The sequence below is a fragment of the Pollachius pollachius genome (genome assembly GCF_949987615.1).
Source record: "Pollachius pollachius genome assembly, chromosome: 3".
NCBI lineage: Eukaryota > Metazoa > Chordata > Actinopteri > Gadiformes > Gadidae > Pollachius > Pollachius pollachius.
This window is the reverse complement of record NC_136936.1, coordinates 48,578,824-48,599,367: the sequence shown is the minus strand read 5'-3', so window position 1 is coordinate 48,599,367 and position 20,544 is coordinate 48,578,824. Positions and strand designations below refer to the sequence as shown.

General features: G+C 49.2%; 1 protein-coding gene across 2 annotated transcripts in view; it reads right to left on the bottom strand.

The window, feature by feature from the left end:
- Positions 1 to 5,832: 5,832 nt before the first annotated feature.
- ubr3 (ubiquitin protein ligase E3 component n-recognin 3) overlaps positions 5,833 to 20,544 on the bottom strand; it is a 45,482-nt gene continuing 30,770 nt past the window's right edge. For both annotated transcript variants that reach the window (XM_079732007.1, XM_079732008.1), the window contains exons 31-39: positions 19,527 to 19,632; positions 17,296 to 17,396; positions 15,641 to 15,765; positions 13,314 to 13,421; positions 12,276 to 12,401; positions 11,477 to 11,659; positions 9,567 to 9,803; positions 8,439 to 8,578; positions 5,833 to 7,944 (exon numbers count right to left, since the gene is read on the bottom strand). In XM_079732007.1, the coding sequence (XP_079588133.1) occupies positions 7,827 to 7,944; positions 8,439 to 8,578; positions 9,567 to 9,803; positions 11,477 to 11,659; positions 12,276 to 12,401; positions 13,314 to 13,421; positions 15,641 to 15,765; positions 17,296 to 17,396; positions 19,527 to 19,632 (1,244 nt within the window). In that variant the 3' untranslated portion in view covers positions 5,833 to 7,826. The remainder of the gene's footprint in view (positions 7,945 to 8,438; positions 8,579 to 9,566; positions 9,804 to 11,476; positions 11,660 to 12,275; positions 12,402 to 13,313; positions 13,422 to 15,640; positions 15,766 to 17,295; positions 17,397 to 19,526; positions 19,633 to 20,544) is intronic.

The window sequence follows — 20,544 nt, the reverse complement described above, 5'->3', positions numbered from 1 at the left end:
TACCGAACCCTAAAGGATTTCACCGGCGAGGGGGGAATGGATGAGTTGTTGTGCGAGTCGCTTCGAGGGATGGTCCGAGTGAGGATGGATTTTTCCTTTACTTAATACTCGACGGCCCCCGGGTGCGAGACACCGACCAGGCCGCATCCTTTGGCGTGCCCTTCAAAACACCTCTCAGTAAACGGAGGGAAGAAAAATCAATAAGCATGGGTTATGGACCGTGGGATGCTATCCACAGCGGCAGAATGTGTTATCGGTCCTTCCGAAGAAAAGATATATAGAGTAATGCCCCCCGCTCCATCGAGTGTTTCCATGCCTGGGGGCTGCGGTCCCTGACGACACAGCTCACGGGCCAGTCACCTGTTGTCAGGACGACCCCACTATCGGCCTGGGAATCGTGTTGCTACGGCTGCTGGCCATCTCCACCAGGTGGGCACCAGGAGAGACTATCGTAAGAACCTACCGAGTTCCCGTGTTGGGAAACTCGGAGGTCTTAGCGTGGAACGAGCAGCGCTATCGGCTTCTAAGATGGTCACACTTTTTAATGCCGTCAATGCTGTCAGTTGTGTAAACCATCCGTGTCTACGGCCCTTCCCTCCTGGGAGTGTCGTTGCAGAGCTTCTCTGTGTTGTGTGTATGGTGATGAATAAATAAAAAGATAAATAAAATATAGCTGGAAATAAATGAAATAGAGAGCAAACTACACGAGTACTGTCACTGCATGAGTGAACACATAGCTGCATGTGTCCCATAATATTTAGTAAACTGACCGCGTCACAACACCCAGCCACACATTTCAGAACCATAACTGTAACCTGGAAAACAAAGTATGACAAAAACAGAGTGAACAAAATTAACAGGCTAACTATTTGCAATCCCGGAATCATTAAGGCCAGAACTCCAGGATCAGAAAGCCAAAGTTCAGACATACCTGTGATGACTGCTGATCCGATCCCGTCTGGGAAAGTGTGTCCTAAGGCTTCCACTCACACTATGTGACACGTAGTCTCTCACACACTCACACACGTCGCCCGACCTAACTATGCTAATATAACGCGATTCATAATTCATCAGCTCCTAATCTGTAATGTGATCTCCCGTTAAATATTCAGGCAGCAGATGATCCACTCATAATGGAGGCTGATATTAAGCATATCGGGTGACTCACCGGTAACCAGGAAGTGGATGAGGGTTACTAGGTCCCCACACACACACACACACACACACACACACACACACACACACACACACACACACACTGCCTTACGCTCCGTAAACAATTGTTGCTGCAACTTCATAACAACTGTTGCTCCTTAAACTGAGCTCCACAACGTCAGCGGTTGTCGTCGTTTTGTCTGTCGGATGCTGACGTGAGAATGATTGCCTACGAGTGAGGGGCAGACACGATTTTTCAGAATAAAAAAAGGTATATTTATTACACCTAAAGCCAGCTCGCTGCACACTGCCAGGTGAACGCCTGCAGTGTGTGAGCCATCGCGGACCGTCCCTGCAGACACATGACCCAGAGCCTGGGGGATCACCTACATCGTCGGGTCCTGAGTCTGGTCACCGACTCACTGAACGCTCTGTGCCCCCCCCCCCCCCCCCCCCCCCCCCCCCCCCCCAGGCCGTGGGTAAAACAACAAGCCGTTAATCTATCAGGGCAACGCAGGAGGAGGAGATGTTTTGATGCCTGCGCCTGCTCACCCCAAGGGGTCTAATCTAAAAGAAAACACACACACACTTACGAAGGTGAAACACACACAGGCACACACGCAGGCACAAACACACACACACACACACACACACACACACACACACACACAAAACAGATAACTAGACAGCTTTTTAAAAGCTGTACGTTTTCCACACACACACACACACACACCTACACGCACACACACACAACGGCACACACGCGCGCGCGCGCACACACACACACACACAAACCAGATAACTAGACAGCATTATAAAAGCGGTGCGTACACTAGCGCTGTCGACACGGGAACAATTAACCCAAATAAAAGCAACAACAGCAACCCGTCCGCTATTGTCAGCGTGCCGTTCATACCACGACCCCCGGGATGAGATACCGCCTGTTGAAGGTGAAACGTGCCGAGGTACCGGACCACGCTGGGACCGCCGGCCTACGGTGGTTACAATAATAGCGGGTTCGGGGCCATTGTTGTTTCTGCAGAACAGGACACCGCCTCTACGTGGTGGCATCGCTCGGGTTACCCTTTGTCCGCCCGGTGCGCGCCCGGGGAAAGAGGGGCTTGGGCTTGCACTTTGCACTGCCGCTGTTCAGGGGTCGCGTGTTTCAGACGGGGGTCTGCTGTTATGAGCGCAGTACTTCTCAAGCAGGGTGAATAGATTAGCCTGTTCTGGTACAGTGTGTGTACAGAGAACAGCCACGGTTTCTTTGTGCTAAGAAAGAAACGATCACGTTATACAACAAGGTAGACTGTGAATGTGCTCCGTCAGGTTCCGGATGAAGGTGACACGGTCCATGGTGGTAAAACAGGGGCTCTTGTTTTATTGGTGAGGTTAACTAAACAGCTTGGAGGCAGTATGGGGCCTACTTTTCCTTAGAATATAACCTCACTTCAGCACCTGCACAAAAACATTGGATTTGTGTGTATATCCTCTGATACAAAGAAATACACGAGATCACCAAGAATATTGTATAATATAACTATATTATATCACATAAATAATACTAAATGTTAACACATATGAAAGCATCGCCATGGTAACAGAAAGCGATAACAGTAGCATTCAATCGAACCAGTGTGTCCAATGACAAAAGTTGTCAATCCAATTTGACAGCTGAGCGTGACGAGCCGCCCGGTGGAAGTAAGGTGCAAGTCTGCTAATCTAATGTTCTGCTTCCGTGGAGCACACACACATTCCCCCCATGCCAACTCTCACTGCGAGCCTCCCGGTGAACTCAGAGGGCTAACCCCCCCCCCCCCCCCCCCCCCGCGGTAGCGCTGCGGTAAGAGACTTTCAGCTGTAATCCTTGTTAAGGGGATAGGAAGGGCTTTACACCGCAACAGCAAACAGCCCCACGGCCATCAACACTAGCATCCCTGTTCTCCCTCTCTCTGTGTTAACCCAAGGCTTTACCGGGAGAAACAGAGAGAAGGGGAGGGCACGGAAGAAAATGTGCAGATTTAGCTGAATTCAAATCCACAGTCTTGGCTGTGTGCACAGGAGAACACGTTCACGAGACAATCGCTGATAAATTAGCCCCTAGTCAAGTTTATTCACCTCCACTGTTTTTCTTGTACAGGTCTGCGTTCGATTCAGAGTTTGGAACGGTGAGGCACGGTCCCCGACATTAGGAACAACACGATCCTTTCTCCATAAAGGGTCGGAGAACTGACAACCGTTTAATTCAACTGCCACTCCCGGTGTCCATGTAAAGGTCAGAGTTTACTGGGTGGGATGTGAGATTACGAGTGTCTACAGATGTGAGGTGCATGGCTGCGGGACTGTGACAGCGTGTGAGTGGGTCGGGGCATGGCTGCTCATTGCTCACCAGATCCGGCCATGGAGGTGGTAGTACTCCTGGCTGGGGTTTCCCTCCTCTGGCCTGGGCAGTGGATACAAACAACACTCAGTAAGGTGTCTAGGTCGTCTATATATTATACATATTAAACACCTTTAGGAATTTTCAGATGAAAGTCACAACCACAGCCTGCTGCGTTGACCAAGGCTTTGCCACCGCAAATATGCAATAAAGAAATGCTTCAGAATCGTTCATTGGGTTTAAAGAGGTGTGTTGTGGGAGGGGGTGAGTCTGCTTTGTTCATAGTGTGTGTGTGTGTGTGTGTGTGTGTGTGTGTGTGTGTGTGTGTGTGTGTGTGTGTGTGCGTGTGTGTGTGTGTGTGTGTGTGTGTGTGTGTGTACTACAGTGTCATAGAGACAGATGTTTTGTGCCTATCAAATAATTTGTTATATTAGTTAATTGACCAAATATAATAATTATTGTTATGTGCAGTAAATACATGTTTGAACTGTGTTTAAGGGTAAAAAAAAATCGAAATATATTACAATTATAATCCCAATAACTATGTGAGCAGGTGGGCTGAATTGAAACATTGCAAACTGTTATTCACCCAATGTAACTGTTCGCTGTTATGTTTTACTATTTCTGTTTTGTCTATTCAAAAAATTTCACAATAATGTACTCTGAAGCCACAAGACACTAAAATCACAAAAGTCTTACTTTTAACCCCAAGGCCCACCAATAACCATTAAGAAAAGTAGTATTGTAGTAAAATTATTTTATGACTATACCACCTTTATGGAATGAATAGGCCTATAGCTTTTTTGTTCTTCCTAATTTAAATGTATGCTCAGTTGGAGAGACCTTCTGTTCACTTCTACCTCGTTTGAGGTAGAAGTGAATTTGCTGACCATTGCAAACCATTAAACCTGCACCGTCCCACCTTATAGGTTTAAGAGACTGTTAGATAAAGAGGAATAAAATATGCCTACCCTGTATTTGCTGAGTCCGTATGTCCACCTCTACCTGTAGAATATGAAAACTTGAAGGTTCAATGATGGGTCCACATGGACCATGGATACTTCAACAATATCGCTCACTCCCTTGCAGAACTGGGCAAACGAATCGTCTTTAGCTATTATTTTGAACAATGCATTTAACTAGTGCTTACCGTCCATAGCGACATATCCGAACTGATTTCCCTGCTCCCCGTGCAAGAGTGAATAATTAACTGTCATCTGATATGACCTCAGAGTGTCGTCCTGTCCTGAACACCAACAACTACTTCTAAAATGACACACACTTGCTTCTACTTAAGAGAGATAGCGTTATTGTAGTGCAGGGCTTACCAAAGTTCACAACGTGGGGCCTGCTGCTTAAATTCACCTTTTGCAGAATGGCCTGTAACATCAGCATCTCGGAGCATGAAGAATATTATGCAAAACTTTTGGGTTGGTTTTTATGGCAAGGAAAATTCCACCGCGGGTATTTACTGCATGACCTACATGCTCTTCCTAATTAGACATGGCACCAAACTAAGTCTGTGTCCGCCCCATGGGCCTCTCTTGCTCATGAAACATTTCCCCCAATTACCACGCCAGCAAACAGGCGTATATCAGGGGCTGGGTTTATCGTACGGAGCATCCATTCAATTTGAATATAAAACGAATGTATGCGTTTGTAGTAATTGTGAGTTGGCGGTTTGGTTTTGTTCTCCCGTCAGTGAAGCCAACATTGAAGCTTCATAGGAGAAGCCGCTACTTTTCTCTCTTCTTGGTACATGAATTACAAAGCCAGGCTTCCCTCTTGCGGTATGTTTTTCCATGAGAGACCTCTGATGGTCGCAGTGTATCATAGGGTAGACCCAGCGGAGACCCCTGGTGGTCGCAGAGTGTATCACAGGGCAGACCAATCAGAGACCCCTGGTGGACACAGCGTGTATCACAGGCCGAATACTCGGCTGCATGCATGGGTTATTTCCATAGATTGGACATTACTCCTTACTGCATGACTAGAACTAGTATACATACTACAATATGGGCACATCCTGTCCAATTATTTGCAAAGCACGTTGTAAACCTTGTTTTAAAAAAGTGCTACATAAATAAAGTCGATTATATAAATATTTTCTATAATATAAGCCTATATGAATACAACCTGAAGTATTAACCATCTTGATGACCTGAAGGCCAACACAAGCTGAGAAAAGGACGGTTACAGCATTTCACGAGTTACAGACAAAAAAATAAAGACACATTTACACAGTTAAGTGTGTGTATATTTTATTCACATATGTTACATTTTGCATTAAATGTCCAAGTCACACTTTTTGAACAAACTCAGATAGTTTGAGTCAGCACCTACAGTAATGTACTGTATTCTCTCTTCATTCACGCAGGAGAACACACACACACACACACACACACACACACAAGCCTTCAGTTTGAATTTTACACCCATTTTACTCCTCTATAGCGGTCGTGTACACGTACAAAGTGGGGGGGGGGGGGGGGGGGCTACTTCAAAATAAGAGTGTAGGGGGACAAATAAGCAGCATGCATGAAATAAAGGGGGGAGGAGGAACCAGTTGAAGTGTCATCAACGTCTTCCTCGTGTTCCTAGACGGTCGACCACGTGGACTGGCGGTCAGAGAGTTTGGGACCCATCGCTGGGGCCTCAGGGGGCTGTGGGGGACTCTAAGATGGGGGCATTTATATTACGACACAACTGGATATGTAACATCCCTGATGGAAAAGAAAAAGATGGCGTTTCGGATATGAAGCGTTATTAATTAAGGTTTGGTTTGTCACGACAGTGACCAGAGCGAGATGGAGAAGCAGAAGTTTGGTGATCTGAAGGAGTTTAAACAAAGGAATAGTTGGATATATGTTAAACTTGAAAAGAGGTGAAATAATCTCCTGAATAGTGCAAAAGGGGGACTATGATCAGTGGAAAAATAATTTAGACTTTGTTTTTTTCCATCTGGTGACAGAAAGCTGATGGTAGCTGCAGCCTGGGCCTAATTAAACTAATTAACAGCTCATCGTCTTAACCTTCTGATCCCTTTGACTGAAATGAGAACCAACGTTAACCCATAAATTATCAGGGTTCCACAACGGGCTTCGGTTTCAAGATATGAAGTTATCCGTGAACGAAAAATAACCAATAACAATTTTACTGCCTAAAAAACAAAATATTTCTGTACCTTGATATGGGACGATTATGTTTAGGGGGAGAGGTGGGGGTAATTGTTCATCCTGACCCGTCATCGCCATGACAACACGTTCAAAGTCACTGTCACTGGTTGTCAGGACAGAGGATGGAAATTAATGATGTAAGACAAAAATAAAATAAAGACCGCGATGCCTTCGTAAATATTAAAGTGGACTGGAGTCAGCATCCCCGTCCGATATAAACTCATACGAAAACGCAGCTAAGAAAATATTCAATACACCAAAAAAAAAAAAAGGTAAAATGAGATGATGAGCAGCAGCATTTATTTAAATATCTCAAACGTAGTCATTTTAACCAGCAAAGAAAAACGTCAACAACCAAAAAATAAAGAAACTAATTCCTGAGGATGGATTTCAAACGGCCCCCATCGGCGGAGCCTCACTCGACGGCATGAACTCTGGTGTCGGACAGGGTCTGTTACCCTGCCCGTGTCTGTTACCTCCAGACCAACACAACAAGCGCACACTGCGGCACAGCGGCACACTGCAAACCCCTCGCCAGCGCGGCGCAGGAGAAATCAGATCAGATAGAACCGGGGTGATATGCGTCAGTCAATAATCACTAAATAATCTTACTTTACAGGGGGGGGGGGGGTTCATCAGTTTATTTTTTTGATGTTTTTGTGGGGGGGGGGGGGGGGGGGGAGAGGGGGAAGATAACGTACTACAGGCTTTAAAAGCCTCTTCCTAAACCGATAGTCTTCTGGGCCAAGTGGTGCTCTCACTTTAAACTCGCCGTCCCCCTATGTCTCCCCCATTTTAAAACCACACGGAAAATCACTTAAACACGCGCACGCAAACACACACACACACACACACACGCGCGCGCACACACTTGTTAGTCTTGAGGCATGATTGTACATGTAGCTTCACATAAACCAAGGCTGCCACTCTGCATGTTTAGTGTTTATCACGTCACAAAGATACCCAAATATTTCAACTGAGGCGGAACTGTCCTTCATCGGGGGGGGGGGGCGGGGTCCGTGATTGGTTGGTGGACCCGGTGGTGTGAGGGGGTTGGGGGGAGGGTAGAGAGCGTAGGTGGTGGTGGTGGTGGTGGTGGTGGTCAGTGGGGGGTCTTAGAGTCCGTTGTAGTGCGGACCCCAGCGCTTGTTGATGTGGTCGAAGGTGTGTGAGACCCACTGCTGCTCCAGCACCCGGTACCTCTCGGCACACAGGAACAGGGGCTTGCCCCGGCTGGAGGGGGGGGGGGGGGAGGAGAACAACGTTGGGCATGCGTTACCACGGCGACCCGGGGGAAACGCGCCTTATAAGGGCGTGTGGGTCGGGACGTCAGATCACAAGGACCTCCGTTTGCGAAGTATAGGAGCGTAGGAATGTTAGTGGTAGTCATGGTGTTTTGGGCGTTGTTTGGATATTTATCATGCAATTATCGCAAGTCGTTATGGAGGTTTCGTTGTGTTGCGTTTGAAACTGCCACAGGGTTTCTCATGTGAGACGGGGCAAAATAAAGTTTGGATTAGCTCGGGTTATGGTATGATTACGTTAGTTCTCTCAAAATGGTGTAGTATCGGTAAAGAAAATATCTACACACAGTGTGTGTGTGTGTGTGTGTGTGTGTGTGTGTGTGTGTGTGTGTGTGTGTGTGTGTGTGTGTGTGTGTGTGTGTGTGTGTGTGTGTGTGTGTGTGTGTGTGTGTGCGCGTGTGCGTGCGTGTGTGTGTGTGTTACCGTAGGTCTCTGTCCTCCTCTCCGTGGGCGTCCAGGTACACCGAGCCCCACAGGCAGAAGCGGTGGCCCCGGATGATGATGATGACGGAGGCGTTGATCAGGAGGAAGATGCCGGTCGCCGCGCCACAATGTTGGGAGTGCTGGGGGGGGGAGAAACACACGGGGCGATGTTGGTTTAGTTCTGCCATTGCAGCTTCGACAGAGCTTACTTATAAGATGTTCTACCACAATGTACTCCGCCATACAGCTCACACTATAGACTCTTGTGATATATCGGAATAACAGACTGAATATAAGAACACTTAAACATACTCAAGGTTCAAGGTCACCAGGCTTAAGCCTACAACTCAGGCCAGCAGAGCGTCGGAGATGTAACGTGGAACATCGCTCAACACAACCGAGCGTCGGAGCAAAGCTAGCGTTGATGCTACCCTGGGCGTAGCGGTTGGGACGCGTTCTCCCCCCTGACGCAGCACTTAAAGTTCGAACTATTTCAACTTCGATCTGAGTGCCAAAGTTAGACAGCGCCGGGCAGCCTCACACACTGACCTCTTAAGAGAACGAATCAGACTAGAGCTTTGTTCAACGTTGGGCTTTCTTCCTTTCTAAACCTAATTACGAGATAAAAAGCTTTGAACTCCCGTCAGTGAAACTGGGTTTACTCCGAACGCCCAAAGGGAGCCACTAAAGGTGCGTTCACACCAAGAGCGAATCGAACTCTTTGAGCGGCGCACTTGCATACCAAAATAAATCCCAAGACTCGACTCAGACGTGTCTACCCGTCCGCCTCATTTGCTCGAGTTTCAACGTTTGTACTCTTGCGCAAAATTAACATCAGTCATCCGGACGCGGCTCCTGAAATTCCCTTCACCGGAAGCGTGTCTTTAGACGTGTTCGTCTTACGACGTGTTCATAGGTGTGAACACGTCTTTAGACGTGTTCACACAGGGAATTCCCAGGAAGTGAAGGGAATTTCGAAACTCCTGAAATTCCCTTCGCTTCCGGTGTGAACACGTCTTTAGACGTGTTCACACCGGAAGCGAAGGGAATTTCAGGAGTTTCGAAATTCCCTTCACTTCCTTTAGCTCCCCTGACAACAGGCCGGTATGGCGGCGGCGGCGCCCTCACCAGAACACATTCACAGGTGCCCTGCTGCTTGCAGCACGGCCCCTTGAGGCAGACGAAGGTGCCGCAGACCAGGCACAGCGCCGGGTCCTTGGGCACCTTCTGGCAGGCGGAGCACGCCTTGCGGTGGTAGTACTGGAAGATGATGTTGTAGTTGTCGGGGAGCTGGAGGAGCCGCGGCGCGGCCCACTGGGTGTCCTGCACCAGGAGGGTCTGGGGGGAGCGGAACGGCACCAGGGCCTGGGAGAGAAGAAACAAAAATGGTGAATGGTGAATGGGCTGCATATATATCAGTCCGTCCAGAAAAATGTGGCGTTTTTTTGTGATTGTTGCGGCCAAAAATCCTTGATTATGCGGCACGTTTTCTCAAAAAATGCGATGAAATATGCGGCATATTTATGCAATTTTATGCGATGAAATTGCGGGAACTTGCGAAAAATGCAACTTTTCGAAGACATTCACGTCGCGTAATTACGTCACTTCATAACGTTTCCATGGCAACAGGGGGAAATGGCTGCTGTTGTGTGAAGTGAACGCAACATTTTTCAACTTTCTGCTACGATATATGTGACTTTTTTTACAACGAAAATGCGGAGATTATGAAATCATGCAAGCCCCGCATATTTTGCGCTGAAATCGGCAATTTATGCGGTGATATGCGGCATATTTGAAAAAATGCGGCCCCCGCATGAATTTGCAGACTTTGGCTGATTATACCTTGAATTATGCGATCGCATAATCGCGTTTTTCTGGAGGGACTGATATATATATATAGTGCTTGACTACATTGCCTGACGTTCACACATTCACACACCGAGGGCGGAGTCAAGCGTGCCGGGCGACAGCGAGCTCATCTGCAGCACTTAAGGTTAGGTGCCTTGCTCAGGGTCACCTCGACACAATCGAACTAGCAACCTTGAGGTTACCAGCCGACCCGCCCTACCTCCTGAGTTACTGCCGCCCCCAAACGGGTCAATAAAATGTACAACGGAATGGCATTTTACACACAACATCGATTCATTTTACCAGGCTCTTTTAAAGCTGATTTAGGAGAGATTTGAGCGGTTTAAAGAGAGAGCGAGAGAAGAGTATTTTGAAGAATAAACACACAAAAACACACCCTCCCTCCTCTGCTCCCTCCCTCTATGTTTCTCCACCAATGAGATGATAACACTATGTACGCAAATGTGATTGACATGCAAGATGGATCCAAACATCCAATTAGGACAAAGATGCCCTGATTGTTGGAAATGAGCAGGAAATGAGCAGGGAGTGGTCTTTAAGTCAAAATGAACTCTTACAGAGGTCAGTCAACAGGACCAGATAATCTTACAAAGCACTTCACTGACTACAAGCTGACGCATAGCTCCCTCACCTCTAACAAATCACACTCAAACAATAGCTCCCAAGTCCTACCTACAGCCGCTTTAAGATCTGAGGTTTTGATTCACTTTGTCAGTTGTGATTAAGAATGTGATTTTGAAGATGTTCTGCCTTTAGAAATCAAGACCATGTACTTTGGGAATTTACCTATGACCGGGATTAAAAAGGACAAATACTTATTGAACATTTTACCTCATACTTTAAAAAGTGGATTCACTTTGTAACGCCCCTAAGGCCTGATTTTGTTTTCACAGATCACTCGTCATTTTACAAACAAACAGACTACTCCCTAACTGTTTTACTGTTCTTTCTACTTTAATTTTATTTCTTTACTGTATTGTGTCGGTATGTGTGTACTTTTGAGAGACTTTTTCAAATTTGTACTATTCATATCATAATGGTGAGCACACAGAGAAGATATGATGAATGATGTGGAAATGTTTTGACACTACAAACCAATACAAAATAAATTACAATAAAAAAAGAATGTGATTGAGAATGTTTTGGTGCACCTCAGGCGTTTCACCCACCAGGGAGTTCTCGGCCTGCATCTCGGGGAGCCCCTTCACCTCCTCACACCACTGGGTCACCAGCTGGAAGGCACTGACCGCCGGCCACTCCAGACACGAGGCACTGGGGATGGAGCTGGGGGTCTGGGGCCCCGGGGCCAGCAGCCCCAGACCCACGGCCAGCGTCCAGAACTCCTCCTCCTCCTGCGGACAGACGGACGGGGTTCAGTCCGTCAGTAAATATTTTGGAGTGATAGTCCAATGATCTGTCTAACCTAAATGACAAACACCTGCATTGGGGGAAGAAAGGCATTCATTCGATAGTAATTTCAATTCATTTCTGATGTCCATCATCTTAAATATTAAAGGTCCCGTGACATGCCACCAGGTGTGAGTGTGATTAGACGTGACAAGCCGTTTTGGAAATCCGCCCCTTATGACATCACAGGTGGGCGTGTCCACCTAGATGCGTGCTGGATAGATCAGTCTACCAGCCTACCCAGTGGGCTGTAGCCAACGTTGCTCATCTATCCGTCACACATCTAGGTGGACACGCCCACCTGTGATGTCATAAGGGGCGGATCTCCAAAACGGCTTGTAGCGGGCTAATCCCCCCACACCTGACGGCATGTCACGGGACCTTTAAGACACCAATATAGCTACTACTTAGTCGTTCAGCAGATGCTTCAAACCAAAGGGACGGAAGATTTAGGCATCTTAGTCAGTGATGCCTAGAGGAAGACGGTACCCTGGGGGGGGGGGGGGGGGGGGGCGTTATCCTACCGTACTATACAACCGAGACCGGAGTGGACGGACGTACCAGGCACTCTGTGAGGACGTCCCCGTAGAGGTGGTGCTGCAGTAGGCTGGAGATGCGGAGGTAGGGCAGGCAGAACTGACGTAGGCTGAACTCGATGGACTGCGGGGACCACACGCTGGAGCTCAGCTAGATGGGGTGGGGGGGGACGAAGGACAATGGTTATTTCACCAAGTGTGTTCAGTGTAGGGACCATGTAGGTAAGCTCTGAAGACACATGGTGTACTCAGAGCTACCTACATGGCCCACCTCAACAAGTGTCTTCAGAGCTTCCTGCATGGCTCTCCTCAACAAGCGTCTTCAGAGCTTCCTGCATGGCTCTCCTCAACAAGCGTCTTCAGAGCTTCCTGCACGGCTCTCCTCAACAAGCGTCTTCAGAGCTTCCTGCACGGCTCTAGACTAACCAAGCGTCTTCAGAGCTACCTACATGGCCCACCTCAACAAGTGTCTTCAGAGCTTCCTGCATGGCTCTCCTCAACAAGCGTCTTCAGAGCTTCCTGCATGGCTCTCCTCAACAAGCGTCTTCAGAGCTTCCTGCACGGCTCTCTTCAACAAGCTTCTTCTAAGCTTCCTGCATGGCTCTAGACTAACCAAGCGTATTCAGAGCTACCTACATGGCCCACCTCAACAAGTGTCTTCAGAGCTACCTACATGGCTCTGGACTAACCAAGCGTCTTCAGAGCTACCTACATGACTCAAGACTAACCAAGCGTCTTCAGAGCTACCTACATGGCCCACCTCAACAAGCGTCTTCAGAGCTACCTACATGGCTCTAGACTAACCAAGTGTCTTCAGAGCTTCCTGCATGGCTCTGACCTCATTTTCATTTTGATGGGATATGCATGTTATTAGGGAGCATGTAGGAGGTGAAGGCATCTCGCTCAAGGACGTCCACAGCTAGACTGCGGACATTTGGGTTCAAACCTCAGAACCTTTGAACACCCGGACCCTGACCTGCCCTGGACAAAGGGGACAGAGCACAGCGGGTGTGTGACACGAGGGCCAGGGGAGAGCCCTGTTTGTGAGCGGTTCCTTCCTCACCATGGTAGGCTCCTCCGCGTTCAGCCGGTAGAGCGTCTCGTCGCTGGACAGCTCGCTGATGACGTGACTGAGCAGGGCTTCGAAACACTTCTCTCCGTTTGCCGCGTTCTGGACAGGCACAGACAAACAACACGTATTCAACGTATTCAAGCTCCGCTGTGTTCTGGTTCCAAATTAGGTCCATTTGGACGCGGCGCACTGAATGAGTTACGGTGACTACACAGAATACACAGGGGAACAGCAATTATTTTGGAACAGAAAAATACCCGAGACACAGATAAGCTGACCACATTACAAGAATGAGTGCGGCGAAAACCTTAAGAAACTGGAAGACTTAAGACTAATGTTTTCTAAGATGAAAAGTCTGCAACATTTATCATGTTGAAGGTGGTAGAATATAAAACACCGTCCCGTCTTATCTCTCCTGCCTTCCTGCGTCCGAGATTCATCGAGAGAGAGAGAGAGAGAGAGAGAGAGAGAGAGAGAGAGAGAGAGAGAGAGAGAGAGAGAGAGAGAAAGATAGAGAAGTCTAATGTTTTGTATTACTCTGCACTGAATTCAGACCTTTGTTCAGTCGTCGCCTCCTCTTTTCATCGAAGAAGCAGAGGTGATAACCGTAAAATCGATAAGCTCCGTTACCCGAAAAAAGGATGGTCCGGGTAAATATTAGAAGGCCCTGGGGACGCGTGGAGACGTTGGCTCGTGAACGGGTTCAGCGTGGTTCATGGTGATGATGCAGCAGAGCGGTTTTCAACAACCCTCTCTCCCAGGACGACCGGGGCTGCAGCGGGGTGTGGCCGTGGGTCTATTGACGTTCCCCCGAGCCGCCCGCTAATACACATTTAATAGACCCCAGACAAATAGCTAATTAGGCGGCGCCCTTCCACCAATCACACTTTTTGACGTAATGAAGATCGATACAGTCCGCGGCGAAGACCATGTAAATGAACCTGGAATGGGCGTCGTTCGTCTCCATCGGGAGTCATACGCCGTGATTAACGGTGGCAGTCCAGCGCTCCTGGAGCAGAGGAGAGCGTGACGCCGCTGGATGCGTTTGTTTTAAGTAGAGACCACCTTATGCGAGCCCCTGAACCGTCAGTCGCCGGTGGTCGCGGTGCCTCTCGGGAGATGCCTCTGCCGATACCACCTGGCGTTCCAGCGGCTGTTTGAGGTAGCGTGGCTCGCCAGAGCGCTGTGGTCTTTAATGCTAAGTAATCACCATTTCTTAAAGAAATTTCACTTAGACTCTGCATAGCCTCCCCCCTTACCACCCCCCCCCGCCTACCCCCCTCCTACACGCTTATTAAATGTTGTTCGTCCTGGCACTTAATGTATGCACTAATCGCATGTTGTTCGTCCTGGCGCTTGAAAGTAGTATTCAGCATTGTGCAGCATTATAATAATAATAATAATAATAATAATAATAATAATGGATTGAATTCATATAGCGCTTTTCTAGACACTCAAAGACACTTCACAGTGAAGGGGGGACCTCACTCACCACCACCAGTGTGTAGCACCCACCTGGGGGATGCACGGCAGCCAATCTGCGCCAGAACGCTCACCACACACCAGCTTGTGGTGGAGAGTGAGGGAATTAATGAGTCAGCCGATTATACAGGGGGCCAGATTGAATGAGCCTGGTTGGGCCAGGACACCGGGGAAACCCCTACTCTTTGCGATAAGTGCCCTGGGATCTTTTATGACCTCAGTGAGTCAGGACCTCGGTTTTAGGTCTCCTCCGAAGGACGGCGCCTTCCACAGCACAGTGTGCCCGTCACTGCACTGGGGCATCGGGATTGATGCTAAGGCCAGAGGAAAGAGTGCCACCTATTGGCCACCACCCGACACCACTTACAGCACCTGGTATTCCCAGGCGGTGTCCCATCCAAGTACTATCCAGCCCCGACCCTGCTTAGCTTCCGAGCTCAGACGAGATCGGGCGTGTCCATGGTGGTAAGGCCGTGTTATCCTAGCTATCCTCGTTGTATACAGGGAATTGGTTAACCTAACAGTTGTAAGTGCTTGGCACTTGGTTCAATGTAAATCCTTACTGTACCGACCGCGATATATTGTTTCTCTTTCCTCTGACAAATGTACGCGACTTGCAGTAGTGTAAGTCGCTTTAGATAAAAGCGTCTGCTAAATGCCCTAAATGTAAATGTAAAGAGCGAACAAAGTTTTGGCCCGAGGAGGCGGTCCCTAAACATCTCTGTCTCTCTCTTCCCCCCCAGTCAATAGGCTTTATCGTCACGGGAAATGCACAGTGCCAAAGCTGATGTAAACATCACCGTACTGAATGACGATAAACATTGATCGTCCCTTACCTTCTTGGGGGTTCCAGACGTGCTCCAGGCCTGCCTCTCCTCGGGGCTGAACTGGGCGGAGAGCGCGGCCAGGGCCTGGACGAACTGCAGGTTGTACAGCATCTTCACCACACAGGTAAAGTGTTCTGTGGGGGGGACAGGGGGGTCATTGGTAGTCACACACACACAGACACACACACACACACACACACACACACTCTTGAGCCGAATCACTCAGCACTTGATAGAACGGGGAGGGAGGTGGAGTAGCAGGGCAGGAGAAAACGATGGATCGCGCAATAATAATTAGAATCTTTGAAAGGCTATAGTGGACACGATGGGTGTGTATTGGTAGAGGTTGGAAACTAGGAGGAGAGCTGAGTCATTCTGGTGAGTGACTTTCCCAGCATGCCTTTCTTTTCTTCTTCCCCCCCCACCTTCCCCTCCCCTGTCTACCACTTCAACTCAACGGATAATTACCTGGGGGAGCTGGAGGTTTCAGACTGGAAGACAAAATGGAAGGTGCCATTGCCCGGTTTTTCCATAGGAGCCTGACTCCTGATGACCGACCAATCGGAGCCATTGTACCCCGGTGTCAGTGCGATTACAAACAAACACAACAAACAATGGGCGCGCCCCCGCCCCCCCCCCCCCCCCCCCCCCCCGAGCTGCCGAGGGACAGGCAGGTCGCGTCTGTCCCCTTCTATGTAGAATAAATCGAATCAAACCCACAACAAAAACAGCTGAGCTATCTCGACCTCCATCGCTGCACCCTCTCCTCTATGAGGGCCCTCTCTCAGACGCATTACTGATCCTGTTGTGCATAAAAGAAAAGAACCCCCCCCCCCAAAAAAAAATCAATTTCCCATCTCACATTGAGTGCGGTAATGATGCTTGGTTTGGCTAAATCAATTGGAAATTGAAAGAGATACGCAGCCCATCTAGAAGCTAATCGCACACTGATTGCCATTTCTCCTCCGTCAGGGGTCAAAGGCGAAGTAAAGGGCCGTTACGTATACTACGGAGAAAGGCGGTCCGCACGATCTCTGCGAAAACGAAGAGCACAAAGAATGCACAAAGAAATGGATTTCGACGTCACACTCAGCATCCGCGGTGTGCTGAATGTTGAATCAAAGAAAGGGTGAGGGGGTTATGGTGGTGGAGGTGAAGGTGGAGGTGGTACTGGGGTTGGCGGTTATGCTGTTGGTGGCGGTTATGGTGTTGGGGATGGTTGTAGTGGAGGTGGTGTTGGTGGTCTTTCTGGTGGTGGTTGTTGTGGAGGTGGTTATGGTGGTATAGAAGGGGAGGCGTTGGTGGTCGTGGTGGTGATGAGATGGTGGTGGTTATGGTGGTGGTGTAGATTGGAGTGTTGTTGTCCCTCCTTCATTGGAGGACTTCACCTAAGTGTCTAGGTGGAGCTGAATGGCTCAGCAAGGATACCCCACCCCCCACCCCCACCTCGGCTGAGCCTCCCGGACCCCACCACCAAATAGAGTCAGAGCGGGAGGCGTGAGAAGAGAGTGCGAGTGGTTTCCTCCAGACATTCAGTGGTGATTAGGGGCTGATAATGGAGAGTGTCTGTGTGAGGCAGCAGAGATGGTCCTCCCTGGCTCTTCTTTAAGGACTCTGCCCTCCCCCCCTCCCCAATGCTCGAGGAGAGAGAACCGGGAACGCACCTTTTCTCAGGGGCTGCGGCATGGTCAGCACGAAGATGATGAGCAGCGACGGCACGTCTCTGAACAGCATGGCCACCTCCCGCCGGTCGTCCTCTGGACCTCTGGGGGGACAGGGACAGGGTCTTTAATACAGGGAGGGTATGGACCAGCTACAGAACCTCCAACCTCCCCCCCCAGCTCCCTGGGTGAACCACAGAGAACCTCCCACAGAGAACCTCCCTGAGTGGACCACAGAGAATCTCCCACAGAGAACCTCCCTGGGTGGACCACAGAGAACCTTCCCCAGTGTACCACAGAGAACCTCCCAGAATGCATCACAGAGAACCTCCCAGAATGCATCACAGAGAACCCCAGTGTACCACAGAGAACCGCCCAAAGAGAACCTCCCAGAATGCTTCCCATAGAACCTCCAAGAATGCAGCACAAATAACCTCCCACAGTGTACGTATCACAGAAAACTTCTGAGTGTACAGCCGAGAACCCGAGCAGAGAAGCTTCATCAACATGAATGAATGAATGAATGAATGAATGAACAGGGTGAAGGCATCCCAGCCCGGGCCCAAGTCTGATGTTCATGTAACAGGGGAAGCGTTGCAGAACCGCGGGCTCTTTACACACGAACTCGATATTGACTTGTTCACTAGACGGAGTGGAGTGTGACCCCTCCTCCTCACTTGAATCGCTTAAAACAAAGAGATGCCTTTCTGCAGCCAGGGGAAAGGGACAGGGGGGACAGGGGGGGGAAGAGGTCAATTTCCTCAGCCCCCCCCCCACACACACACACACGTATTTTCCTTGATGTAGTCACGCACCGCCGTTATTGTTGTACTTGTGTAAAGACAGATGCAAAGAAAATAAATAAAAGCGTTTCTATTGACAACCTTGAGTCCCGGCCGTGCGCTCAGAGCCCTCCGGGGATGGGGAACGAGAACGAGTGCACTTAAGGAATAATGCTTCCATTTCCAGCCACTCTGCCTCCCAACTCCACTGTGCTCACGGAGGACATAAAGTAGAACCGTAACAAAACGCTAAATGGCCCTTCTGATTCAAAACATACTGCCAACATGAAAAACACACACACACACACACAAAAGCGCACACACACACACACACACATAAGCGCGCAACTGGAACCTAGTCTCGAGTCTCGACACCTTCGGTGCATTACACACAAAAAAAGAGTACTGATATACCGACCTGCTTTGTTCAGAGATATAGAACAAGGCAGCGTGCGTGGATGGGTTTACGTGCGTGCGCACGTGTGTGAGGTTAAATGGCTGTCCTACTTAAACAGTCTCGGCTGGCGCCCGCGGCTGCCTGCCACGGTTCCACGAGTCCTTAACGAGGTATTTTTAAACGGCAAACGGCCCCGCTGAGAATAGGGCGCGGTGTGTGCTGGACCGGGCCCCTTAATAGCAGACCGGCCCCGGCCCTCACCGCCATTAGCTGGGAGGCACACACTCTCAACGCTGATCGGCTGTTGTCCCAAGTAAGGCAGAGCATCAGTGGTTAGCTACGCCCGGAACGGCTCAGGGCTGAGGGAAACGCAATGCTGCCTATTGATTTGTGGAAATGCACACACACACACACACACAATTACACACACGAGTACACACACACACACACAGAGGTTCTGAGACGTGGCTGTGGTTGTTCTGAGACGGTGTGTCAGGCTAAAGGTCTGGGAGGGGGCTGGGCTACCCTGGGGGTGTTGGTCGATTCGGGTGGGTGGCGGAGAGGGGTGGAGGAGGGGATGAGGTGGGGTTGGTGGTGATCGAGGTGGAGGAAGGGTTGTGGGTGGGGGTGGTGGTGGTGGAGGAGGTGGGCGGTTCGGGGGAGGGGGGCAGCAGTGATTTTGACAGGGTCGTTTCACTCTCGGCGGAGCACCCCGTGATTTGCCAGGCGCGACAATTATTGGTATCTATGGCAACCGCTCGTAGCCCCTTCTCAGTGTTTTTAGCTCTGCCTTTGTGTGGCGGGAAAAAAGCTTTCTGGGGACATTGGGGGGGGGGGGGGGGCTCTTAGAGTGGGGGGGCAAAGTGGCACTGTCATTACGTGCTTCTGTGTAAGCAGGCGGTGGGTGTGCATGTATGTGTACGCGCATGTGCGTGGACTGCTCCTTTGGTGGTTCTAGGCCACACACACACGCACACGCACACGCACACGCACACGCACACGCACACACACACAAAATTCAAATTCAGCCAGAGCACAACTTGTACGGTACTCACTCTTCTAGCTGGCCCTTGGTGACCTGAGTGAGTCGGGTCCAGGGGTTGTAGGCAGAGTCGATGCTGTACAGACGCATGTGTGCGGCCAACACCTGGAACAGCTGGTCTACAACACAGGAAGACACACCGCGAAGTTAGCATCGTTAGAACAACAACAACAACAACAACAACAAGCCAAGGGGAGAACCTGTTAGGACCACTCCTTTGAACCCCTCTTACAAATCAGAGGCTTGAGGTTTGAAACCAGGCCACGACAAGGCCCATGAGAACCCCGGCAGCCCTCAGCCGCGGTCACACCTGCTCATTGTGAACGTTGAGGGCGAACGCACACAGACAAACACACACATCAATAGACATAAAAAGACACACACACACACACACACACACACACACACACACACACAAATATCCAGACGCATGCACATAGAAATACAGACGGACACGGACATGCACACAGACACTCACACAGACATGCGCACAAACACACACACACACACACACATACAGACATCCATAGACACATGCACATAGAAATAGACCGACACACACACACACACACACACACACACACAAAATAAATAAATAAACCAGACATTTGTCGATGACAGTTCTTGGTACGGATTCATAAATACTTAGAAATTGTGAAATATGCCTTTCTAAGAAAACTGCGGTTGAAGGAAAATCAATAGTATCTAGTTAGATGCTAGTTAGAATTGCACCACCCGTAAAAATGGCCCCTTTAAGGATTAAAAAGAACCTAGTTGGGTTTCTGATCCAATTCCAACCACAATTGTACATGACAATCCCTTAAAAAAATACACAGAACCAGCTTTGAAAATAACACAATTTTATCAAACCAGATTCGTCCAGCAAAAAACAAACATCTGCTTAATCTAGGCAACACTAACCAACTACCCATAATCACCATTCCTCTGATGCTGTTTTTCCCAGGGAGTTATGACGTGATAATGCAGCAAAACACTTGGTATTAGGCAGATCTCGGATATTGACAGAGCGA